Source organism: Arabidopsis lyrata, assembly GCF_000004255.2.
Source record: "Arabidopsis lyrata subsp. lyrata unplaced genomic scaffold ARALYscaffold_8, whole genome shotgun sequence".
Lineage (NCBI taxonomy): Eukaryota > Viridiplantae > Streptophyta > Magnoliopsida > Brassicales > Brassicaceae > Arabidopsis > Arabidopsis lyrata.
In genome coordinates this window covers 11,815,239-11,843,117 of record NW_003302548.1, presented here as the reverse complement: position 1 = coordinate 11,843,117, position 27,879 = coordinate 11,815,239, and the positions used below count along the sequence as shown (strand labels likewise).

General features: G+C 34.3%; 1 protein-coding gene and 2 long non-coding RNA genes across 3 annotated transcripts; 1 reads left to right on the top strand and 2 right to left on the bottom strand.

The window, feature by feature from the left end:
* Positions 1-243: 243 nt before the first annotated feature.
* Positions 244-1,684, top strand: LOC110224818. The gene is made up of 4 exons (XR_002329306.1): positions 244-768; positions 922-984; positions 1,394-1,492; positions 1,606-1,684. It is a non-coding gene; the product is annotated as an uncharacterized LOC110224818 (long non-coding RNA).
* A 13,983-nt stretch (positions 1,685-15,667) lies between these two features.
* Positions 15,668-16,697, bottom strand: LOC110224822. Its single transcript, XR_002329307.1, has 4 exons — positions 16,384-16,697; positions 15,977-16,285; positions 15,799-15,883; positions 15,668-15,692 (listed from the first exon to the last, which is right to left on the bottom strand). It is a non-coding gene; the product is annotated as an uncharacterized LOC110224822 (long non-coding RNA).
* A 1,536-nt stretch (positions 16,698-18,233) lies between these two features.
* LOC9301725 (adenylylsulfatase HINT3) lies at positions 18,234-20,159 on the bottom strand. Its single transcript, XM_021012164.1, has 7 exons — positions 19,825-20,159; positions 19,693-19,748; positions 19,468-19,525; positions 19,223-19,289; positions 18,701-18,756; positions 18,554-18,607; positions 18,234-18,466 (listed from the first exon to the last, which is right to left on the bottom strand). Exons 1-7 carry the CDS (start codon positions 20,017-20,019, stop codon positions 18,356-18,358), a joined length of 597 nt encoding a protein of 198 aa, XP_020867823.1. The 5' UTR covers positions 20,020-20,159; the 3' UTR covers positions 18,234-18,355.
* Positions 20,160-27,879: the final 7,720 nt, after the last annotated feature.

Below are 27,879 nucleotides of genomic sequence, written 5' to 3'. Positions count from 1 at the left end.
ATTCGAATAAATTTAATTTTTTTATTTTAAATGGTTCACACAATCACATAACAGTTTGATTCAAAATATAATAATGTATTTCATGAAATAAATAATTTATTTTACTCGAAATAAATAATTAGGCTAGATATAATAAATATTTATAATATGTTTAAAAATATATTTATTTTATCCACTTCATCTTTAGATTAGTAATATATATTTAAAATAATGAAAAGAACTCGTTTAAAAATATATTATATTATACCAAAACTAATATAATGTAAAATATTTTAGTCTACTACATTTTGTTGGGATAAAAGATATTCTACTAAAAGCATGAGAATTAAAATGTTACATGGCCCAATGGCTACGTAGTCCAATACACTTCGAAGGAGAGCCAATTTTGAATCAGAAAAAGCCCAATGGTGGCTAGAAAGAAGAGATGGCCCAAGAAGGAGAGTAATCATGTACGGATTCCACGAGGCTGAGATGAAGAATCGATTGAACAGAGAAGAAGAGTCGATAATGGAGGTTGAAGGAGGTCAAACAGAGAACCATGTCTAAAGCATTTCAGAAGCTCTATGGGGATTTGATTGGCGAAGTCTTGCTGTTCGATTTCAGACAGTTAGTTCAGCCTCCCGAATCAAAGCATCGACAGATTTGAATCAATATGGAAGCGATTATTACAGAGAAGAGCATCCTATATGCGGGAGGAGAGGTCGTTGCAACGACGGGATATATTTTCTCAGACTACCCGTCGTTGTTTCATTCAATTTGACTTTAATCGTAAGAGATCACATGCTTAGTTGAATCTTTGGTTTCTGATTTCTCAACCACTTCGTTCAATTTTTTTGTTCTAAGTCTCTCTGGTCGGACTTTTCTTTATAAGATGCTTCATAATCTCCTGTTCTAACAGGCGTTGTCTTTGTTCAATTTCAGGTTCTCAAAATCTCTGGCCAGTTGATTTAATAACTCTAATATAATTAGCACATGCAAGAAATGGTAATCTCTTTCTCTCGGATCCGTTTATGCATCTATCTTATAGTTATAGTTTTATAGACCAATGCTTGATAACAATCAATCCAGTAGCTCTAAGTACGTATTGTTATTTTTTTAAAGTAAACTAAATGATGTTCTTGTTGCCAAACACCCAACACTAATTATTTACCTTGGTTAGAATAAGGTTACGTTTGCCTAATCTTGTAAATTCTGGAATTTGTGGATCAAAGATACTTGGAGAACAACCTTCCCCATTAGTAATATTGAATCTAAAACAAATAAAAACAGAACTCGCTAAATATAGATGTAGAAATAAAAAAGATGAATAAGATTTTTGCTAGCTAATTATAGTACCTTATCATCAAGGAATTATAACTCGATTGCTTCATCCTGAACTCCCTTTTGCTTCCAGATTTTCAAGATTTTTACACGGATTTGCTAGTCTGATATGTGTGAATGAAGATCTGAAACATCAGTAAGATAAGCAAAATGAGAAGAAACAACAAAAAAGGTAACACAGATCATCATGATCCCATCAATAGCTTAACATGATTTATCAAATTATCATAGTTTGTAAAAGATAGATGCAACCTACCTGATTTTCTCGGTATTCCTCGTATGCAGATCAAGTTATCATAGTTTAAAAGAGTTGTCTTTGCTCCCTAAGACATACAACATATCAAGTTAGTTAATAAGAAAAAGGTTTAGAACCAAATTTCAGTACATGAAAACTGACTTCCTCATCAGTCTAGACCATATCAAGAGTCTCCCTTTTTGACAGTATATTGTCCATGAATGCAAGATCTTAAACTTGGACGCACATGAAGCTTTGTAAAGTCTCAAATCTATGAGATTGGAGAATGAAGCAGCCATTGATTTCTGAAAAGTCTTCTTTTATTGTGTTAAAAGGTAAAATCTCTGTTGATGTGATAATTTTCTGTTATCGAAAACCTATTTATAGAGGTTATATTCTTTTGGCCTTAGGTTTTATAAAAATTCGAAAATAGCTTTGTGATCAAGCCAGATTTGTTAGATATCATTAACTAACATTTACATAATAAGAAATCCGAAATAAATGTCAAGATATCTTCGAGAAATTAAGAATTGAATATAGCATGTTTAAAGAATATGCTTTAGTCATTTACTTAAAAATCAGTTGTTGATTAATGTCGATTTGATATGGTTCATTTTATTTAGGAAACAAATATTAATGGACTCAAAATCTTTACCATTTAAATAGGAAACAATTTAATTATAGAATATTGGTTTGTTTAAAAGATATATACGGCTGATATTTTCCTAAACTCAAACTAATAATTTCGTTTTTGATATTTATATAATTCTAGGAAACATTTTGTATATAGGATCAATTAGTTATACAGATTCTAGATGAAATCGTTTCTCTCGCCTTTTAATAGGAAACATTTTGTATTTAGGATCAATTTCTTATAACTATATATATTCTATATATCTTTAAATCTTTCAAATATGAGAAACTTAATCATTTAAGCTTTGAATGTAGGTAGCAGCAAATATGGAAGCATTTGGTGAAAGATTTCGGGTAAAATGCTCAATTAAGGTAAGATCCGAGATTGATTTTTCCGAGTCAAAAACATTAAATTCCTGGGTCAAAATTAAACAAATTTTGACCCGATTAGGATCCCCAAAAAGTGTTGCAAAAATGTATAGTAGATTAACCAAATAACCGATTTTAACCGGTCGGTTTCGCGGAGCTGACCCAGTGTCGATCGGTTCAGCCAAGAGAACCGAAAACGAAGAATCTCGGTTGAGCTTGGTTCAGTTTTCTTGGTTCGGTTCCAAATCGCGAAAGCTGTAGCTATGGGATGGATGGAGAAGGAACATAAGAAATGATTTGCGGTGAAGGAGAAGATTCCCGAGTTTCTCTCTCGTGGCGAGATAAGCTCGAAATAGTATGATTACAGATTGCGCTACTAATAGGTTTCATTGTGAATTTGTTGTAGTCAGTTCAGTTGGTATTGTCTTTGTTGAATTGTAACTATTTTGCAGATATATAAATCTCAATTCCAATCTTCTTTCTTTGTACAACAAATCAGGAATTACAGATTCCATGAAAACCCTAAACCTCAAATCGAAACTTTGATATGAGAGAGTGTTACTAAGTAGATGAACCTAACAAGCCTGTGATTTGAATGAGACTAAACAACTTCTTCTACTTCTATCACTAAATCTTGATAAAATAACAAAGACTAGGTCCGGACCCGCACGTACGTGCGGGGTTTTATATTTTTATAGTGTTTTAAATAGAATTTGGTACAGTAGTTTTTTATTTTTTGATTGGTTTTAAAGTTTGAAGAGAAATATAAGTAACAATGTAATAATTTTGATTTGTTGAAAGATTGGAGTGGTTTGTTTGGTTTTGTTGGAATATATGTAAATTTTTATTATTGTTGTGTAATATTTGTAAGATTGAATATTGAGTAATTAAAATAATAGATTTTTTTAAACAAATGAAATATAATTTGTTTGGTGCTTAAAAATTTAAGTTTGAAACTTGATGCAATATTAATTAGTATATATAGGTGATTTACCAAATTTAAAAATATAGGCTCATGACTGAAACAGGAGAAAAATAGTTTTGGGCCGCCGGAATTATAAGACCCATTATGCATGGTATAGAATTCAGGCCATGTTCCGTTTTTTCTTTTATTTCATTAAATGTTTGCACTTTTGTTTTTTTCTTTGGACAGATAAAAATCCAACACGACATTTTTGTTCTTTTTCGGTGGAAAAAAAAAACCCTATGTTCTTGAAAGCTTAATGGACGATCTAAGAATCGATGATAAAATTGTTCGATTATCAACCTATTACGTCTGCGTTTATCATCTTTCTATCTCAAAATCGGAATTCTTCATAGAGGTAATCTTTTATTTATTCAGATTTCGAAATTTTTTTTATCTAAATTTGTAGATTCGATTTCGATCTTAGAAATTTCCAATTTGAACAGAGATATTGGGCAATAAATTTGAAGAACCCTGACTTACATGAGTTAGGATTACCAATTATAGTCAAATTTTTTTATTTCAATTAATTTTATAAGAAATCGCAAATTGATTTTCAATTTTATTTGTGTTTACCAAGTAAATCAATCTATCTTCTTAGATCTGCAAAGCCATTGAGTTTATAGTTTTTATAATTTCATAGTGTAAAGATTTTAACAAAATCTTTTGTTTCCTTAAAAGGTTTAACATTTAACTTTTTCTAAATGGATTTCAGATTATTACGAAGATGATGATATTGCCAATAGAAGACGATTTACAAAGATAAGTTCTCTGTTACGATCTATTCTATCACAAAAGATGTTTTAAATATATATGGTACTGAAGTTAGATAATTCAATGTTTACAGACCAAACTCAAATCTTTAAAGAAGGAAAATTTGATGTCGTTTAAAGCCAGTCCAAATTCTGAAATCACTGCTAAAGGTTAGTGATGTGTTAATGATTCAAATTTGGTGTAATCTATTCCCAATATTTAGCTATTGTTAGTTGTGTCTCTTTCTGAATTAGCATGTTTTATGAAATATACACTTATCGTGATGTGTCAATTGTTTTTCTAAAATGATTTTACTATATTCTCTGTTGGATGATAAGATATTAAAGTAATAATAGTTGTTTATATGAATTAACAGAATTTTTAGATTCTGTATATGATTTCTTCTTAGTAAACTTGTAATAGTTTACCTATTTGTACTTAATATGATGTAAATGTAAATGAAAACTTTTTTAAAACAAAGTTATGCTGATATTAATAATAGAAGTTTATGAATTTGTGTAAAAAGAGAATTGAGAGAATAACAGACCAAGTTTGGTAAAATAATCTCTTCAATGGAAGTCTTAGATTTGAAGAGATTACTACCAAATAGTTTTTAGAAAACTTACGTAAATTTAGGGAATATACTAATAAAACTTTTTATGGAAAACAGAGTAAAATAGAGATTAAGTACAAAAGAAACAAATAGGGTAGGTTTAAGTCGATTACAAAAGGAGTTTTCCATACCTCAAAGGAAGTTTTCAAAAAGACAGAGTTCATCTCCTCTAAAAATGTAAAAAGAAACAACATAAACTAAGAGAAACTGAAGTAACCTTGCAAATCCAATCCCTCCTTCCTTCACATGTTAGTTCTCAGCAACCATCTCCATCATCACATCCTCTTCGTCACTTGATCCATCGTCGAATGATCGCCTGCAAAAAAACATATTCTTTATGTTTACCTAGGCTATGAATCTCAACCAAAATATATGTTAATTATAAGAGAATTTTTAACTTACAGATAACTTGGAATGTCAAGTTCATAAAAGATTGGATCAATGTATAGACGTGAACAACCATATTCACTCATTAAAACATTGTTTCCTATAGAAAAAAAAAAAGATTCAGTCAATGTAACTAATAAAATTGTAAAGTCAGTTCATAAAACTATAATAAGAACCAACCACAGTAAGAAGTTATTCTCCAGAAACGCAAGACTGCAACAATCTTATCATAGTTGTAGTTTATTCCGCTTATCTTCTGAGACCAAGTGTTCACAAAGAACTCACATCACTTTCCCACAGCTACGCATTTTATTGTCTCCCCACTAGATTGAAAGTTTAATTTCCAAACAAAAAGAACAGTCAATCCAATTTCTTAAAGTAATTTAAGAACAGACATTGAAATTCTGTCACAGAGGGTAAACTAAACTTACACATTATTTTTAATTTTGAAGCAGACATAGCGAGATTCATAGTCTGTTTCCCCTCTGCGACACACATATGGAAACCTTCCTATGGTGGAAACAGCAGAAATAACTCCCATAGCATCTAATAAAATATTACAGGAAAATGGTCATATAAGACTTCATATATAATAAATCTTGGTATAAAACATTTAATTTCAGAAATTATTACCAGAGACAGAGTTTTTATCATCTTCATGAGCATTTCTGACAGTATCAGGCCAAACAAGGTTCCAGTAATTGTTCCAGGACTTAGATCTAACAGGCCACATGGTAGTTTTACTCATAAACCTAACCTGAAGTGGCATAGTTGAATATCTGACTTGGTTTGGAGGTATGATGACTTGAAAGTCAGTCATGTAGTACCAAACGTCTTGTTTGAGTCCTGGCTGAAAGTTCCAGAGGTAGTAACCTTGTGGAATTGTTGCGTCCATAAAATTCCCCTATACAAAGGAAACAAACAAATTAGATAAGTAGTTTTTCAACCCTAGAACATGATTTTAAAAAGGTGTAAAACAGAACAATAGAATTAGAAACAAACCTTCTCATCTGCGAGAATCATTGTAGTTAGATCACCATTGAAAGGAGGATTATGATGCCATATACTCATTATCTTAACATAAACCCTCCACTTTGTGGAATGTCTTCGCAAATCAGAGAGAAGGTGCATTTTCTCCATAGTTTCTTAAAGATTTTGTTTTGCTTTCAACTGGGAAGATATCTCTGTAAATCTAAAATCTCTCAACGCATATATATAGATATAGATATATTGGTTAAGAGACGCAAAGGATTAAAATAAAAAGAAAAGGAAACTGAATCGTTAATAGAAGATATAAAATATAAAAATTTGAAAAGACTGATGCGAATCATTGCTAATTATTACAAAAGGATACAGTTTACATTTTCCAAGATACACGCAACGATTTAGATTTGTCTAGATTGTATAAACCGTCAAATATGGAAGTTTCTTTAGTTTTTGTTATTCATGATAGATTTTTTATATAATAGAATATATATAAGTAAATATATATAAGTAAATATGTACTTTAATAATAGTATCGATTTTTTGTAACAGGATCTAGTTTTTTCTATTTGTTAGTTACAATTATAATGGTACTGATGATAGATAATTCTATGTTTACAGACCATGCAACATCTTTAAAGAAGGCAAATTTGGAAGCACTGATAAAGGTTAGTGAGGTCTAAATGATTCAAAAAGTATTTAGATCCACAATTAAATATGGAGTTATCGTGATGTGTTAATTGTTTTTCAAAAATGATTTTACTATATTCTCTGTTGACATGTATGTTAAATTCTGCAATTGGTTGATAAGATATTAAAGTAATACTACTTGTTTATATGAATTAACAGAATATTTAGATTCTGTATATGTTTTTTGAATTAGTAAACTTTTAATAGTTTACCTATTTGTACTTAATATGATTTAAATGTAAATGAAAAATTATTTAAAACAAAGTTATGCTGATATTAATAAACAAAATTTCTGAATCTATATTATTAAAAGAGAATTGAGAGAATAATAGACCAAGTTTGGTAAAATAATCTCTTCAATGGAAGTCGTAGATTGAAGAGATTACTACCAAATTTCCATTTCCATACCAGCTTCTACCTCTTCAGACAACCAATAAGAAATTAGTAAAGTGTAACAGGTGAAAATAATAATCAGTTTTCATTGATTGTTACCTCTTACACCAAATGTCTTTTGCAAGGTGTAACCTTATAGGTTCTGAAAGACTTCCTTAAACACCACATTCAACGTTTCCTTCTGCGGCTTTCCTTCTTTGTCCACTATGAGTATCTTCAGTCCTTTTTTTGAAGTTACCCTTGAGATAGCTACATAGAGTTGGCCATGAGAAAAGCATGGCCTTGGTAGATAGATGCCAACCTTATTCAAAGATTGTCCCTGGCTTTTATTAATGGTCATAGCAAAAGCAACTGCTATTGGAAGTTGTCTTCGACGCATTTTAAACGGAAGTTTAGTATCAGATGGAGATATCAATATCCTGGGAAGGAGGACTTTATCTCCGACTCTATCACCTGTAATAATGACAGCCTCAATGACTTTATCACCCATTTGTGTTATTTGCAGTCTAGTGCCATTCATTAGCCCTCCTCTTGGATCTAAATTTCGTAGTAACATCACAGGACAACCAACTTTCAACCTTATACCATGATTTGGCAATCCAGATATCTTTAGACCGTTCAAAAACTCTGATGTCAACACGGGATTATTTGTACCTCCAATATCAGAAGGATCATCAGAATCTGAACTTAGGTATAGTTGTTCATCACCTACAAATAATTTAAAATGTCTTTATAATACATCATATCTCAATGAAATGCCTAAAACATTAAGAGTAATGGAGACTAACCTTCGAGTTGATCAAGCATATAATCGTTGACAATACCCACATCTTCATTGGTAGGACATAAAATAGCCCTTTGTTGGAAAAATACAGGATCGGTTTCATCCTTCAATAACTTAGGATCTCCATAAACTTCCCTGCTTATTGCCTCAATTGGATTATCAGCGTTTGTGATCAAAAACTCTTCTGGAATTTCTATCATCACTTCTCCATCATTAGGCTGTGCTATCTTACCATCACCAACTGCTAGAATCCACTCTGAAAATTCTTTTATATCCTTAGCCTCACTTGGACTCAAATCCTTTGAAAGTAGCCTCATATTTTTCGTGAGTTTCAGAACTTTGCAATGATTCCAAAGATAAGAAGCATTAAGTGCAGCCATACAAATTTCTGCTCTCGAAGCACCATGTATCACAGGTAGTACTTGTCTGAAATCTCCACCAAAAACAACTACTTTGCCACCAAACGGTTTGTTTCCACCACCTTTAATAATGTCTTTGAAACTCCTATCCATAGATTCAAAACAATGCTTACTCATCATTGGAGCTTCATCCCAAATTATCAAAGACGCTTCTTCTATTAATTCTGCCTGATTTGAACCTTTCTCAATATTACATACAGTGAAGTCATCTGGATTTATTGGAATACCAAACCGAGAGTGCGCTGTTCTCCCACCAGGTAACAATAGAGAAGCAATGCCGCTGGAAGCAACATTTAGCACAATAGAACCTCTAGATCTTACAGAAGCTGAGAGTGTCGTATATATAAAAGTTTTACCAGTTCCACCAAAGCCATAGACAAATAAGACACCTCCCTTGTCATTATCAACAGCATCGATGATCTCTAAATAAACACTCTTCTGCTCATCTGTCATTTTCTGCAACGATTCTTCAAGTTTTTCCTTCTGTTCATTGCGATCGTAGCTTTTTTCATCAAGTATCAAGACATTACTATCATCAATTTCCTCATCAGGTAACTGTGGCATTGTTCTGAAAGCTGTTAGAGATGTTCCATTGCTTCGTAAGATGCTGTTGATTTCTTTTAAAGCCAACATCTGTTTTTGCTCGTCCGTAAGTGTTAGTTCTGTGTCCCAAAAATATGTAAAAAAACAGTGTTATTTGTAAGACAGAATAATCATGACAAAAACTACTTAAAATTGCAAAGTAACAACTCTTTAAACCAACCAAAGAGACTAAATTATTTGATCAAAAATTACCTGGTCTTTTAAAGTACTCTCTCCTTTTTCTTTCGATGTCTTCTGATAGAAGTTCCCATGTTTTTTCCCAAACAACTTCTGGTTGAGATAAGCTGGTAGACTGGAGCATTACAACAAACATACAACGCAAGTAGTTTCCAGTAGCCCAAAAACTGGTTGTCTTTATTGTATCAATATACTCCTGGTCATCGTCAAGCAAACCCAGAGCATAACATGCCTCCTTGAACGATTTGTACACCACGCCATTCACTGTTTTGATGTCTTCGAAACTTTCAGGTCCAGTTTGATGATTTAGAAGCACTCTTAAATAATAACCTTCCTCATAAATAAGTGGGATATAATTAATCCTTCCGATTGTTTTCCCTGGTCGCTTCCTCATATTGAAAGTTCTTGTTTTACCATCCCAAGTATAATATTCCGGAATCTGAGTATATGTTAGATCTTTGGCTTTAGGACACCGCTTGTTCAATTCAAACCAAGCAAGAAACATCGAATTCTGTAATTCTGATTTTTTCAAAACTGTTTTCACCTCATCATCACCTTTAAAATATAATAGTTGTTTGCCTAGTAGATGGAAGGATAATCTTTGAACAGACGTTGACCTATAATGTATAGGATTTTTCAAGATTCTCCATCCAGCTTCACATGCTGATACATATCTGATACAATATCATAAAACATGTATTAGTTAGAAATGAGTTAAGCATCTAAACTATTTACCTAAATCCAAGTAGATTTTATACCTGCAATTAAAGAAGTCTTGTATTTCATTTTTACTTGTGCCCCCACTGTTTGAAGTATCAGACTTCTCTGTAGTAGTTGTAGTCTTTGTAGACTTTTCATTAGGCTCAACAACTACTGAAACTCTGTCCATCCCTTTAGTGATATACTTGAATAAGTACTTGATAGAGCCAGTTTGGTTACACCACTCAACATTAATATGAGCTCTGTAGCGAAGCAGCAACTTCTTGTTATAGGGTATAACATATCCGTTGTCACACTTAAATCCACACTTCTCCACAAACAGCTTTGTCTTTCTTCTTCTGTACAAAGGGAAACCTTCTTTATCAACCTTAGTATGTTCTCTAAGTTTTTTTGGGAAAAACTTAGAACATTTCCCTTCAAGCATACATGGTGAATTCTGGTTGACGACGCCACATGGTCCATGAATCATCATGTCTTTTACGACCTCATAAAGTTCTGGTTCTTTATTCTTGTCAGGAATTTCCGCAGAAATGATTTTATCAATGTCTTCTGGTTTTGGAAACTTAGAACTTGGATGCATCCATATCAATATATGTGCATGAGGAAGACCTCTTTTCTGGAACTCAATTGTATACATTGCTGCGAGAACAACATGAGATAATAATATTAGTTAAACGACATTTAAAAAAATAGCAGAAACAGATAATTAAACTGTAGACTGTTAACGCAACTATTAAAATAAATCACTTACATGAAACAGTCTTCCCCAATATATGTTTCTTCGTTAAATCATCCATTAGAGAATTCAGCTTCATTTTGAACATTCTGCTTATTATCTCTGGCCTATCATCGGAATTACAATTTCTCTCAGTACAGAATCTTACCAGCTCAGGCCATTTTGGATTGCATGTGAACGTAATGAATAGGTCAGGAAATCCATAATGATTACATGTAGACATTGCATCCATGTACATGTTCTTCATGTATCTTGGCCCACCAACAAAAGTAGCTGGTAGATAAAATGCTTTTCCTTCTTCATTCATATCTGTCTTTCCTGCTGTTGCCGCCTCTTTAACTGAATCATAGTTAGTAGCTCGTAAACTTGACTGATTCAGTTTAATATATTTGAGCCTATTAGCTTCAATGGTGGTATAAGCATCAACCAAGAACTGCTGGTACAACCGTTTTGACCTTAGCAGGATACTTTGTTCATTCTTTCTCTCTTGTATACGATACGCATACCATTGACGCAAACTTATGCAATCATTCTCCTCAGTTCCTTCGGGCTTGTTTTTCTTTTTACCATGGTTATTCCCTTTCTGAATACCTGTCCTATAACCATCTTCACCCTTTGGAAACAACAAAGGGTATTGTAGAGCAAGATAACATGGTTCTATTTCACTGATTCTTTGTAAATACCCAGATTTTTCTTCAATAATAATGTTACGACTTGGCATACCAATGTGAAAATCACCTGGAATCAGCGATGCGACCTCTGAAGCTGTTGGCACTACATATGTTCTTCCATCTTTGACACGGTCACTCACTATTTTCATGTGAAAGCTCTGTTCAGGATTGGTATTAAACCTATCACGAGCTTGTCTAAAATGAGCAACGTATGGATTAACTTCATTTAGCAGCTTTATTATCGCCTCAATTATTTCTTTTCTCAACTCTGGCTTCTTCTTATATTTCCCAGCAGATTTTCCTTTGCTGAAATATTAATTTAGTTAGCAACGACACTAATACTTACAGAAAAAAACACAAAGTCTGGATACTGTAATTGCTTGTTTTGAGTTAGAGAATGTACCTTAAAATTCCTGCTCTGTTTTCAACTTCATTCTCTGTGTCAACTATATATAGCTGACTAAAGTTAGGAAATTCACCTTCTCCAGGTTTCAAACTTCCCATCTGGTGGTAATTCTCTCCTTGTATCTGAAACATATTAGGACCCCTTCCCGCTGTAACAGAATTATCACACTTACCCCCAAGAGAAGTAAATGAAAAAATCATGTTATATGCTCGGATGTTCTCTCTAAAGTGTCTACTCATGTCATCATCATTGGTTAGCAAAGCAAATAACAGTTCTGGTTGATTATGGAGGAAAGGCAGTTTCACAGATCCTTGCAGACAACATTGAGTAAAAATTGGTTTACGAACTTTCTTATGTCTGTTGATGCGTTCGCCATACCACATAATAGCACCGCAGTAGGAACATGAGTAGACAGGATCTCCATGATCTAGATACTCTACAATAACAGAAAGACAGTTTAGCATAAGTAAAGTTTGTGTAAGAAAAGAATTAGAAATAAACCAATGATGTAGTACCTGTGTTTTTGTTCTTTCTGCTAGAAACATTAGGAGTTTTTCTTTCTCCAAAAGCTTTGGTCAAACTTTCATCTAACATTGATAAAAACTCATATCTTTGTTTGACTTCGATTGGGATATCGTCTATGGTTTCATAATCTTCAGATGTTTCTGAATCATTTTCATCTGGACTACTACACTCGTAAACCTGTTCACGTGTTTCCTCCAAATCACCTATCATAGTTTTTTCCCCTGATTAGTGGATGCTTTATTAAGTTTAGAAAATATATCATAATGATTTTTACTTACTCATATTAATATATGTTTCTTCCTTTGAATTCAGGATCTCATCAGAGTCTTCTTCGATTGTTGTATCATAACTCTTGTGAGATGTTTTCTTCTCCTTTGCCAAAGACTTTGGGAACCTCAGATTGATTCTTGAATTGGTAAGTATAATACCCTTAGCAGCTTCATGAAATAAACATTACTCCATCAGTGTTGATCTATTAATACTTTTTATGTAATAGTTTCATATTATTGAGAGGCATGTATACCTTGTTTGCTATTAACAGATGGTGGACTCCACTTTTTCCCCTTTTTTTCTGGTGGCTTATGTGGATTAAGTGGAGTTTGGTGAACCTCGCTGTGAAGCTGTGATGTATTAATAATGTTCTGCACATCTTGAAAAGGTCTTCTCTGTGTCCTTGCTGTTTTTTTGGCTGATCTTACACTCGTATTATAAGTAACTGTAGATGCAAATCCTATACATTATGGTTATTTATTAGTTAGCATCATATGGAGATGCTATATTGTTGGAATATAAATGTTTACATACCTTGTGTTTCCTTTTGTATGGCTGCAGAAGAAGAAGGACCAGTTACTGTCTGTAAGGCTTCAGAATCACACTGCTGGGCTGGTATGTTACCTATTCCAGATCTCAATCGATTAAAAATCCCTTTTACTTGAACATCACTCCTATCTTGTTGGTTCTGTAGATTTGGATTTATGTTTTCATCATGTAGCTGAGACCTAGAACGCTTTGTGTTAGGTGTCTGCATTACATTGTTATTTTCTTTTACTGTTTCATTTTTTCTTCTCTTCATTCTGAAAAACAAAATAGATTTGTGAGGAAAAACGAATCTCCAATTATGTCATTTGTCAATGAACATGTTATATGTTGAAAGAGATTAAAAGACTGACCTTATAGATGTTTCTTTGCTAATGAGGCGAGTAGCTATAGATTAGGATTGAAGGTGTTAAATGGTTATGTAATGATTATAAAGAAATCGTCTCAGCCTGATTTAGTGTGATAGCATTAAACTGAAAAGATTACAGAATATATTTTCTTTTCCATATTCATAATAAAATCTAATTGATTTATTCTTATTTTTAGCATAGAATCTTGTATATTAATAGGTTAAATATGCCAGTTTGGTCGTGAAAACAGTTGTTATACTACAACAATGAACCCTTTTAAAACTGATTTATCTATACTGCTATACTATTCCAATTTGTTAACGATTTAGAATAGGAGATAGATTTTAATAGCTTAAGATCTTTAAAATATTTGCACATATGCCCTTTAAAATATATGTACTTATATATCTCACATATTAATTAAGTTAGCCATTTATAGTATAGATATCGTCAGATTAGTATAGATTCATCGCAGGCTCTCAATGTTTGTTACTAATATGTGTTTTCTTTTATCTGCAGTGTTAGCTACAGTAATGGGGCTTATATATGAAAATTCATCAGTACAAAGCACAGGTTAGTATATTTTCTCTTTCTGTTTTGTGATCTTTAGTTTAAGCATAAGTTAGTTTATATTTTGCAAAGAGTTTAGTATAAGGAGAAGCTTCAAGTTTATTGCTTGAATTCAAAATAACTGAGAATTAAATAGCACATAGCTAAAAGAAAAAACTAAATAAGTTTTGAAACTTGAACAAAAGAAAAAAATAGAAAACTAATTGCTACAGCCAAGCTCCCTACATTATTCCCAGCCAGCACAACTTAATTCTTGCCACCTTCAATCTCTTCCTTCTCAATGTCACCAAGAAGGGAAGAGACACATGCCTTTTTAGTAGTAGAACCCTAACCTTCAATGTCCTCAGAAACTGCATCCATACTACGCTTAGATGAAGGAGTGGATGATGTAGGACCAAAAGGGTCAGTGGTTTCACCACTATTGGTCAGAGCAAGTCCTTCCTGTAAGTAAGAAAATCAGGATAGTCAATATATAATAGATAATCTTTCATATAACAAAGTCATTAAATTATATAGTTATAAGTATCCATAATTTATTCCCTGACTTGAGTATAACTGATGGTACTCACTATTTAATTGAAACACGATCCAGCCCTTTAGTGATAAACTTGAATAACTTTTTGATAGATTGATTTTGGTTGCACCTACTAACATTACCTGATCAATAGAGAGGTCATTACGTTGGTCAGTCTGCTGGTCAGAATCTTCAATAGTATCTAGATTGTCAGATTCATTACCCAGCCAAACGGTTGAAACCTTGTAGGTATCATCAGTTTCATTGATGTTTTCCTTTCCAACAGTCACCAGAAACTGGAAAGTCTTTCCAACCAAATCTCTGATTGGCTGAGGCAAGTTTGTAGGATCCTGAATCTGTTATGATAGATTGAAAAAAGTATTTAAGATATTTGAATAATATGGTCTATATACATATTAACAACAAATTTGTTTACCTCATCCCACTTCCCTTCCAGCAAATCCTCTGCAGACACACCGATTATCTCTTGTGCACTTTTATCAAAGATAAGACATTTAGTGTCTCCAGTGCTATCCATCACTCCAACGTTTAAAAGATACCTACATATCAAAGGAACAGGAAAGTAGATTAGGTACATAGTTATTATCTGACAAATGTAGATATATATTAGCAAATCTCAAAGTCTTACCTTGGTATCACCTTAGGAGTGTCTTCCTTACATGTTGGACACCAAAACATTTCTTTCTTGCCTTTCTTGACAATCTCATTTTCAACCTTTGGAATCTTATAGGCAGTTTTGCTACACTTGAGGCAACTAAAGAAATACCAAGAATAGTCTGTGTCGATATTCATTATGGTACAAATTATGTTGCACTTTCCAGTCTATTCCAAAAAAATAGATAATTAGCAGTATAGACAGAGAATTTAATAGTTGCTAGGAAAAATACTATTATCAAATACAAATACCTCAGAAAAACAAAAGAGTCCAGAGATGGTTTTCCTTGGAAAACGATCATAGTAATCCTTTTTTCTCTGTTCTGCATTCACTTGTTTTGCCTTCGAGTCTTCGATCGTCAGTGGAATAACATCAGGTGGTAAACTATTTTTAACAAATAAAAGAAAACGAAATCAACTTTAGATATTATAAATAGGATTCACAGTTATCTATATTAGTAAAAGAAAAGTGATGTTTAAACATATCTTACTTGGCCACAAACTCAAGAACAGCAGGGTAGGTAGCATTGATTTCCAATAGAGACATATCAAATGAATTTGAAACAGCTCTTTCACCTAAAAACAGCATGATATTAGTATTTTCACATATGTTCTGATTTCATTTCGATTTCAAAATCATGCATTATTCCCAGTAACAACATTCTATACCTTTAAATGAGTTGATCTTTGCAAGCCGAAGCAAGCAAATCACTCTCTCAGTCCCTGCATTTTGACATGCATTATACATTGCCTCAGCAAATCTCCCCCAAAGAGTGCATTTCAGCCTTTCATCACTACAATACAACAAAAATATTGAGAAAGTTTTAAGTTTAGATGTATGTAAGATTATATAAAAAAGGTAGATTCATGATTAAACTTACTTTGTGTCTCTGAGTTCACACTCAAGTCTCTTTGTGATCTTGTTGTTAACATCATGAATTTTCATTTCATTGAAACTAACTACCTGTCCAAGTACATCTGCAAAATAAGAGAGTAATAAATTATATTTTCATGAAGAAGTTCCTATTATAATAGAAAAAGAAAATATACAATGGAAAGTAAGATAGATATAGTACCAATTAAGATGTTTTCACTCAATCCTGCTTCATTCAAAATATCTGGAAAGTTTGCCAGATCCACATAAATGTCATCAGAAACAGCAGGAGTGCGACTTATCACAGTTTTTTCCATCATGGACATTTTGAAACCATGTTTTGTGGCTCGATACTTTCCTGTTGATTTGGTTAGCGTAAAATGCTCGATAATACGCCATTCTCCAGAAACTATGAACCTTTGCAGTTTGCTCACTTGTGGCTTCTTAACAGTAGCATGAATCAAAGTACCCTGGCAACAGATAAAAAGAACTCATGTTAATCATCCAGTGATATTGATGATTGATAAATGTTTAATATGTTGAAAAATGATAGTTCTTATACTTACAGCTGTATCAGCAAGAACCATTTCAACTGTCTCCCCGGTGAATTGAGTGTATTGTGTCCACGAATGCACAATCTTAACTTGAATTTTCCAATGTGTTTTGAAGGGCTTAATGTCAGCAAGAGGGGTGAATGCTTGAACAGCTGCCATTTTGTTAGAGAAATAGTGAAGTGGTAATGGTAAAGCTTTGAAAGGTGAGTTCTTTCTAATGCAGGTCCCTATATTTATAGTAATCGTATGGAGCCTTTAGTTTTATTAGGTTTTAGAGAATATAGGCCGTATAATATAATTTGGGATTAGGATCTTAAAGGTATATGCTTGATTTAGGGAGATTTATTTGTTTGGTATATCAATATCGAACTGAATATGGATATTGAAGAGATTGTGTGATTTTGAATACCAACTAATAAGGGAAATATAATAAGTTAGAATTCTATATCTTTCAATATAGAGAAATTTGAATGATTGAGTTTTGCATTTAAAGAAATTTTTTAAAATTGGCATTGATAGTTTGTGTTGATATGGAAAGATCTTTGCGAGATTTGTGTCTAATTATCGAATAAGTTACAATACTGTATCTTTCCTATTAATATAGGGTAATAGGAATTAATAAGTTTTGCATTTAATTTGCTGTCTACATATATATTTTTACATTGGAATGAATTGTTTGCGGTGATATGGTAAGATTTTTGCGAGATTTGAGTGTAATTAATCAAAAAATTAATTGCTAACTTATTCCCGATTTAGAATAAGTAAAGAATATGCTTGATTTGTTATTATATGGAATAGAAATAAATACGTTTTATTTTAGGAAGTGTAAATTATGAGATTTATAATACCAAGCAATTAGGGAAATATAATAAGTTAGAATTCTATATCTTTCAATATAGAGCAATATAAATGATTGAGTTTTGCATTTAAAGAGATATTTTTAAATTGGCATTGATAGTTTGCTTTGATATGGTAAGATTTTTTCGAGATTTGAGTGTAATTAATCAAAAAAGTAATTGCTAACTTATTCCCGAGTTAGAATAAGTAAAGAATATGCTTGATTTGTTATTATATGGAATAGAAATAAATACGTTTTATTTTAGGAAGTGTAAATTATGAGATTTGTTTGTTAAGGCAATATACAGAGTAGTTGATTGATCCGGAAAAATAGTTATGGTATTGTTTGATTTGTGTTGCTAATGTTTTTATTTCGTATTATCTACTGCAGATTCGGAAATTTGAAGTAAAAGAGATTAACGATGGGCCTGTAGGAAATATCTAAGCCCAATAGGAAATATAGAATCTCATCGGGTCAAATTCACAGACGCAAAAGATAAGAGTGTAGGATCCGGGATCCGCGTCTCGCCTGCGGGAATTTTACAATTTTACCCCTCCACGCAAATTTTTATTTTGTCTTTGAAATTTTAATTGTAATGACATTCTCTTGTAATTATTTACACTTTGTAAGGTTATTTTTCATGTAATGCTTCCCAATTAATAGTATAGATTCAAGAATATATATAAATGAAACTGAGACTGAATATGAACTATACAGAATATACTTTTGGGTTTGGATTCTGTATCTAATGTTACAACAATGGGTTTCTTGAGAAGGGACTTTTATGAGGGCTGAACCAATTGTTCTTCAGGAAGGCTGCACAATTGTTGTCGAACACGCGATACCAATTGAGATGCTTCCTTGTCAAGTTTCAGAGTGTGTCTCCGTAAGCTCTGTCATCACAAAGAAAACAAAAGACAATCAAATCAGGCAACTTTCATAAACCTTTCAAAATGTTTTGTTTCGATCTTGTTTTGTACCTCGGAAGCCCATAAGCAGTCACGTTCCTTACGCGGGATTATGTGAATGTGTGTCTGAAATGCAAACAAAAAAGGAACTGTTAGTAGAAACTTCCCTCCTCAGGAAGTAAGAGAAATAGAAAGCTGGGGAAGACAGTATGTGCTTACGTGAAATATGACTTGCCCAGCTGCTGCGCCGTTGTTAACCAATAAGTTAAATGAATCTGATAAAATAGTTTTGATCAGAATCAGAATCAGAATCAGAATCATCTACCTTAAACTGGTTAAAGATTCCAGAAAGAATGGCAAGATTACTTTAGCATATGACAGCAAGTGGTAAACCTGTTGATAGTATATTTCACTTTGCAAAACAAGATGGCTAAGTTACAAGATAAGGACAAGAAACCTAGTTCACAAGAGAGGTAGGTATCCATTGGTTGCATAAACTAATGATGAGATCGATACGGTCTTGAACTGCAATGGTTGCGTAAAAAACTATAGTATAAATAGGTTATGTGGTCCATCTATATAATATGTTGAGATAAATGGGTTTGAAATCATCGATATATCGAGTTCCTAAGGGAAAGTTCCATTATCAAAATGCTCAGGTTCTAGCAATTCCAGCACAACAGTTCATATAATCTGATTGTATCAAAGATTGATGGAAAAAAGAGAACTGATCGAACATACCACTGCCAGTAGCTTTGACGATGGCGTTGCTGATAAGCGGCACTTTAGAACACATGGCAGCAACAACCTGCATGCTCCTTGGAGGAGACCTATAGTCAAAATCTTATAGGCCTATACATTTTTCGACTAAGTAAAACAAACTTTCAAACAACCAAGGCATACCCAAAAGGAAATGAAACTAGCAACTAATTTACACATATTCCGCAAAAATCCATGAGCAAATGAAGGTAGGAAGAGGAACTTACTGAGGGAGGAGTTTCCTCTAAGGTTGGATAATGTAACTTGGGAATGATAAGAGAGTGCCTGAAACACCCAAACAACAAAGTTATAGCTTTTAGATTCAAGAATAACAACAACACATGTAAAGTAATCAAGAAACCAAATAAAACTACATAGAAGCACAGTAAATAACAGAGCAAATAGCAAACCAATCTCTTCTTAACAAAGAATCAAGATTTGATTATTATTACCCATGGCTAAGTGGATTAGTATCCAAAATACACAAACACATATCATCCTCGTACAACTGCATCAAAAGAGTTCACTTAGTTCTGTGTAAGAAATTGGAAGAAACAGAGACATAAAGTAAGAGTTTTTTAAACCTTGAGACATGGAGACTCGCCACGGATAATCTTGCAGAAAACGCAGTCGTTTTGGAGATTGGATGATTCCACTTTCCCGTCGCCGGAAGAAGCAGAGCTACTACAATCGGAAACCCTGAGAATCGGGTCTCGGGTCGGGTTCGGACCAGGTGGGTTCAGGTGAGAACAGAGGATCGCGAGCCTTCTAGCTTCCATTATCTGAATTCAATTATTATTCCGAATCCAGCAAATAATGAATTTTTTTGTCGAAAATATTAAATTTATTTATTTATTAATGAGGATGAAGATTGAGAGGAGAAGAGTGGATCATGTTTGGAGTGGGGTGTTTTGTTTTATCCACAACCATCATGTGACGATGAGTTGATGACACTGTCCACTGTTTTTAAATATATTTTCTTTTTAATTGATAAAATTAGGGGACTGTACAGCGTAGGCCTGGGCAAAATAACCGGAACCAAATATCCGAACCGAAAAACTCGAAAAAATATCCGAACCGAATCCGAACCGATTTTTAAAAATACCCGAATGGATCCTAGACCCCTACCCGAAAAAAACCCGAACCGAACTCGAACCGAATCCAATACCCGTGGGTACCCAAATACAAATATACACCTAAAATATTAGTTATATTTTTACTTATAATATCCGAAATACCTAAAATTACAATCGTAAATCCGAATATACTAGGTATTTTTGAGTAATTCGGATACATTTGGATATATTTGGTTAAAAAGTAACTAATGATGTAGTTTTCTTTTGGGTAATTTTAGTATTTTTAGATATTTTTGGTTATATTTGGGCAAAGAGTAACCAATGTATTTTTGAGAAATCTGGTATTTCGGTTAGATTTGGGTATATACGAGTAAAAAATCCGAACCCGAAAATATTTCGGGTATTTTTGGTTATTTTCGGGTATTTTGCTTTTTTATTAAAATACCCGAACCGACCCGAACCCGAACCGAATTTTTAGAATACCCGAATGGGTCTCGACCCCCTAACCGAATAGACCCGATACCCGAAAAAAAAGAACCATACCCGAACGGGTACCCGAATGTCCAGGCCTAGTACAGCGGATGGAAATTTTCAATAGAATGAAAGAATTTGCTATACTTTTTTTTTTTGTCATCTAAATAATTTGCTATACAAAATTATCATTTAAAAAAAATTTTATTTAAATAATAGATAATTATATAGATGATTATTTTTTTGGGCTAAGACCATGCACCAAAAACAATTTTTTAATATTAGTAGCCCAAAAACAATTTTTTAATAGACCAAACTATATATTTGGACTTGATCCGTATCAGTCCACTGATACTTTTGATACTCAGTATCGTATGACGTGGCATAACACGATTGGTCTGTGAAAACACGATTTCGCTGAAAACAAAGAGAAAAAAAAACTATTTTCTTCTCTCGATTCTTCTCTTCTCTCCTCTAACGGCGAATCGCCGATTCTTCTTCTTCACATCCTTTTTCATCGCCGGCGGTTCTCCGTAGATCTCCGTCGAAGAAGAACATGCACATGCTTCACCTCTCCGTGTCTCGTCATCATCTGTCTCCGTCGACCTTCCGTAGATCTCCGTCGAAGAAGAGCTGTCGGTTGGAGAGAAGAGATCTCTTTTGATTAATTCAGACGACGATGAGGAAGTTAAGTTTTTTACTAATTCCCTTTTCTTCTGTGTAGATCTAGGTTTAGGGTTTGGGTAGATGAAAGTCTTGGTTTGTGATTAGGGTTTCTGGAAATTCGATTGAGAAGGTGAAATTGGATTAGGGTTTGGTTTTTATTGTGGAAACATTTTCGAAAATTTATTAGGCTTTGGTTATTGATAATTACGGTCTGAAATTGAAAAAATCTTTGTTTGATTTTTGTATTTCTGGAAATTGAATTATTTGGTGATGGATTGAAATGGTGTTTATGATAATTACAGATTGCAATTGAGTATAACTGTATTTTATTATGATTAAGAACTGTAATTTGTTACGATTATAGAAGGATTTCTAAAATTTTGTTTCAGATTTGATTTAAATATTTTGTATTTGATGTAATATTTGTAACTGATTCTATTGTCTTCATGGTTTTGCAGCTGTGTGTGAGTAAGAGGATCGTGAGAGTGGTCAGATTCTGAAATGATGAGAAGCTGCGCAGGTGAAAAGGTAAACTCCAAAACTGCTTTCAATTTTAATTTCTGTGTGTGTAAAACTGAACACTTTTATTGAAACTGAATGGAATTGAATTGAATTGAATAGAGATTAGGAAGTGCATACTTGAATTGAATTGATTACAGTTTATTGAAACTAAACACTTGAATTTAATAGACATTAGGTAGATATGGTTGAGAATGCAGTTGTCTTTAAATGGAACAATGAATACAGATGAAGTAGATAATAAATTGAATGTCATCTCTGTAACTTGTTGTTCTGTTTAATGTTCAATGCAAACTGTGAGAATAGTTTATGTTTAATTATTCTTTGTGTCGTTGGTGATGAGACAAACTGAACTTAAACTTAAAGTGAAATTAAATGCAAACTGAACTTAAACTTAAAGTGGTTATGAGACATTAGCCATCTAGACTGAAGTTATGTTGATGGCTAGTGTCTCAATGACTTCAATTACTAAACTAAACACATAAACTGAACTATAACACCCGTATTCAATAGAAATTAGGTTGATCTTTATTGAGTCTTTGCCTTTATAATGACTCTATGAGAACTAAACAAACCACTTAAACTGAACTAAAACATAAAATGGCTTCCAACTTTAACTTTTCCTCCTCTCAGTCCTTTACCAATATGTTATTTAGCCAAGAAGAAAACCCAACCCCTCTCAGTCCTTCACATCCTCCTTGTTCTGAATCCCAAACACCCACAATCTTAGCTAAGGAACCTAGAGTGAGATGGAGTTATCCTGAAAAGAAGGCACTTGCAAATGCCTGGCTCAACAAATCCAAAGACTCAGTTGTGGAGAATGAGCAGAGATCAGCAGACTTTTGGGATAAGGTTGCAGCATATTATGATGCATGTCCTGCTATCTCTAAGCTCACCATCCGAGAGGCAAACACTTGTAAGCAGAAATGGCAAAAAATGAATGAGCTTGTCATGAAATTTGTTGGCTGCTACGAGTATGCCTCTCGGACTCCTCGTAGTGGAGAGACTAAAGATGACATTCTAGTGCTGGCCTACAAGCTTTACCATCAGGATCAAAAAAAAAAATTCAGTCTTGAGTATGTGTGGAGAATCCTCAAGACTGATCAGAAATGTTGCAATTGGTGTGAGACAAAAATCAAACCTGTTAAGAAGAAAGCTACACTTTCTGAGGTAGAAGAAAATAGTGTTCAAAGGCCTATAGGGGTCAAGGCAGTCAAGGCTTTAGCCAAGTCCAAAGGTAAAAGAAAGAGCAAAGTTTCTGAGGCTAGTTCCGTGGCTGAACTTCAGGGTTTGTGGGAAGTGAAGGAGAAAGATTTTGCTGTCAAAGAGAGACTCTCTAAGAAGAAGCTCCTCGACAGCCTTCTTGGAAGGTCTAATGGTTTGAGTGACATGGAAATTGAACCTAAGAACATTCTTATCAAAGAGTATCTGTCTGGAAGCAATGAGTTTGTGTTTGAGAATGAGTATTCTGGTCTTTAGGTATGTATTGTTGGTTAAGTCTTTTTATTTACTTATGTAAATATGTAGTATTATTTGATCTTCTTTGCTTAATTATGTGCAGAAATCCTCTGGAATCTAGTGGTGTCGGCAAAGAAAGGAATCTGGTTCTCTTTTGCTTTAATGTAGGGTTGTATTGCTTTGTTTTATTCGGATGTACAAACATTTTCTATGGTCACAATTTATTGGTACTTCATTATTGGGGTCGGATCCCACACATCTTCGGTAGGATCCACTTGGATCTGTCCATGTCATTATTACATAATAATCCTCTTAGATTTCTAGATGTTTCATTGCGAGAATCGAGCTCGACCTGTCGGAAGTTCGATTCAGTTTATTAAAGAGCTCGATCTTTACCAGTACGGAGTTCGCTCTTATTCAACATACAGTTTGCATAAAGGTAGGCCGAAGCGAGGAGAATATTGTTCGAGGTTCGCGGCAGCGTCAAGACGCAGGAGTTCAGAGTCAACAAAAAAGAGTTTGGAAGATCCACGCGAAACCCAAGATAGTTCAAATTCAAGCCGTTTCGGTCAAATTGTAACCTACATGATTAATGCGGATCAATTATGAGCAGTAAATGACCGCATTGATCATGTTTTCTCTATATAAACAACCTCAAACGCATGTGTTTGGGGAGAGAACAACTTTTTCACCTCTTACAATCAAGCAATACAACATACTCTTTCGCTTTATTTAGTTTCTTGGTTACTTTCCTTTTCAAATCCTTATTTTCATTTGTTGATTTTAGAGTCACTACAAGAAAGTAAAGTATTGATAGCATTATAATATAACGTTTGATACTTTTTTTGCTATTGTTGATATACCTCTCAATTTTAGATAGCGTTTTCACTTTGGCAAACGCTATATTTAGTTGGTCAGATCTTAATTTTGGAAACGCTTTTTAGAAATATAAATTACATAGCACTGATATGTTTTGAAACGCTGTGTATTATTGAGGCGGATAAAATAATTTATTTGTCGGCTAAGTACTTAGTAAAAAAAAGAAGCGGCTAATAAATTTTCATTCTCCTTCTCACTCCATGGTTTCATTTCTCAAGCTTTTCTCTCAATATTTTTTCCCATCTCCAGATAACTAGTTTTTCTCCACAAAAATACTTAAAGACAATCGAGTGTGAATCCTACATCCACATTTTGGCGCCGCCTGTGGGGAGTTACCGCAAAACTCTTTAATCTCAAAATCTCTCTTTTTCAAACCAAGAAACTATGGCTGATCAGCAAGCTTTGAGCAATGCAATTGCCTCGCTTACTCAGTCAACCACCGATCTGACCAATCAGATGGGTACACTCGCTAGTGCCAACGCCACTTTTGGCGAAAGGTTAAACTCAATCGAGCAAACTTTAACGAGTGTTCAAAATACTCAAACAAATTTGTCAAACGCGCAGAACGTTGTTTAAAGCCGTTTAGATAATTTGTCCTCAACACAAACGACAGCGTATCAGCGCAGGCTATTCCAAACTCCCACACAAAACAGATCTGGGAGCACTCAAACTCCTCCTACAGGCCGTCATGCTAGTACTAGCAATCAGACAACCGTAGGAGATGGGTCCAATCCAACCGGGGATGAAAATCCCCAAAATCAGGGCAATCCTGCTATCGACGAAGGACTCCTTATGGAAGAACCTGATGTCATCCTTTCCGATGATTTTGTCAAAGTTCGTCAAGAGCTTGATGAGATGAAGTCGAAGTTTCATCAGGCGACCAGTTCGGCACCTGAGATCGATCGAGTAAACGAAGAAACTCGACGAACACCCTTCACTTCGAGAATCTCGAACCTTCAGATCAAAGATTCTCGAAAGGTCAAATTACCAACTTACGATGGTAAAGGTGATCCTTAAAAATCACCTCGCTGCTTTTCAGATCGCTGCTGGCAGAATTGATCTAGAACCAGACGAGGAAGATGCCGGATATTGCAAACTATTCTCTGAGAATCTATCCGGATCGGGTTTATTATGGTTCACTCAGTTGGAGCCTGAATCTATTGATAGTTTTAAGGAATTGTCCTCCGCATTCCTAAAACAGTATTCCATGTTCATGGAAAAGGCAACCTCTGATGCAGATCTATGGAATTTAACCCAAGGTCAGAAAGAACCACTTCGCAAATATATCGCTAAATTCAAAGAAGTGATAGCCAAAATTCCTGGGGTGTCGCACGCTGCTGCCCTTTCTGCTTTAAGGAACGGACTTGGGCATGAATCCCGATTTCGGAAAGAAATCATCGTCAATCGTCCGAGCACTATCCAAGATGCTTTATTCAGAGCTACTAATTGGATGGAGGCAGAAGAAGAAAAGCTTAGCCTCGCTAAAAAGCATCGGCCAGCAAAATTGGTCGTTGGAAATCCAACTAAAAATTCGAACCAAAAGATCAAAAACGGTTTGGAGTTAATCCTGCTACTAATGCCGTAGGAAAACCCTCCCCAAACAAAGGAAGATACAATTCTTCTAATACCTGGGTTAGAGATGAGAGTGCCTATTGCGATATTCATAGAGTAAATGGGCATTCCACCAAAGATTGCAGCGTACTCAAAAAGCACCTCACCGAACTGTGGGCAGCTAGAGAGCTCGCTAACTTCAATATCGAGGAGTTTGTGGAATCTTATCATAAAGAAAAAGAAGATTCCGAAGCGTTCAATCCTCCTGAAAAGAAACATAAGCCCAATGGGCCCGGAACTCCGAACACTCCTAAGAAAAGGATTGATGTTATAATGGGAGGATCCAAATTATGCCGAGATTCGATCAGATCAATCAAAAGGCACAAGAAATCAGCAGCAATTCAAACCGCTGTGGGTTTCCAGTCAAATGAACAAACACCTTCTATCCCTTTCGATAATTCGGACACTCAAGGATTAACAGGACCTCATGACGATGCTCTTGTGATAACTTTAGATGTTGCGAACTTCGAAGTAACTAGGTGTATAATTGATACTGGAAGCTCGGTAGATCTCATATTTCTAAGCACTTTGCAAAGAATGGGAATCAGTAAGGCTGACATTATCAGTCCACCGGCATCATTAGTAGCTTTCACGAGTGACACATCTATGTCCTTGGGGAACATAAAACTACCAGTGCTCGCCGCAGGGGTTCCTAAAATTGTAGAATTTATTGTTTTCGACTGTCCGGCCGCTTACAACATAATTCTCGGAACTCTATGGATTTACCAAATGAAGGCTATACCTTCAACTTATCACCAGTGTGTGAAATTTCCGACTCCTGCAGGAATCAGAACCATTCGAGGAGATCAGGAAACGTCGTGATCTTGCTACCTCATAGGACATCGTTTAAAGCTTAAATAGCAATTAATGATAAACGCTAAGCAAGAAATCACTTCGCGTTACCCAATTGGTCTCAGTTCGAGTGAAGTTACCACAGAAATTGAAATTGATTCTGAATTTCCAGATCGAAAAGTAAAAATCGGTGCTACTTTAGATTCAGAAATCAAAGATCAGTTGGTAACATTTCTAAAAGAAAATAAACATACTTTCGCCTGGTCGGCGAAAGATATGCCTGGAATCGACAAAAGTATCATTACCCATGATTTAAACGTCGATCCCAGTTTTAAACCAATAAAGCAGAAAAGAAGAAAACTTGGTCCAGACCGAGCTCAAGCGGTCAATGACGAAGTTGATAAGCTTTTGAAAATTGGTTCCATCAGAGAAGTGAAATATCCGGACTGGTTAGCAAACCCCGTGGTAGTCAAAAAGAAAAACGGAAAGTGGAGAGTATGTGTCGATTTCACCGACATTAACAAAGCTTGCCCAAAAGATAGCTTTCCTCTCCCACATATCGATCGGCTCGTTGAGTCAACAGCCGGAAACGAACTCTTAACATTTATGGATGCATTCTCTGGATATAATCAGATCATGATGAATCCCGAAGATGAAGAGAAAACATCCTTCATAACATATAGAGGAATCTACTGTTACAAATTTATGCCATTTGGTCTAAAAAATGCCGGTACAACATACCAACGTTTAGTTAACAAAATGTTTTCAGAACATTTGGGCAAAACGATGGAGGTGTATATTGATGATATGCTCGTGAAATCTCTTAAGAAATCTGAGCACATCACACATCTCGAGCAATGTTTCAAAATTTTAAACGAGTTCAGAATGAAATTAAATCCAGCTAAATGTTCCTTTGGCGTGCCTTCCGGAGAATTCCTGGGGTACATAGTCACGGAAAGAGGAATAGGAGCAAATCCTAATCAAATTAACGCTTTCCTTACTATGCCTTCGCCAAGAAACATAAAGGAGGTCCAACGATTGACAGGCAAAATTGCTGCATTAAATCGTTTCATATCGAAGTCTACCGATAAATGTCTCTCCTTTTATCAAATTTTGAAAAGGAACAAAAAATTTCGGTGGGATGATCAATGCGAAGCAGCATTTGGT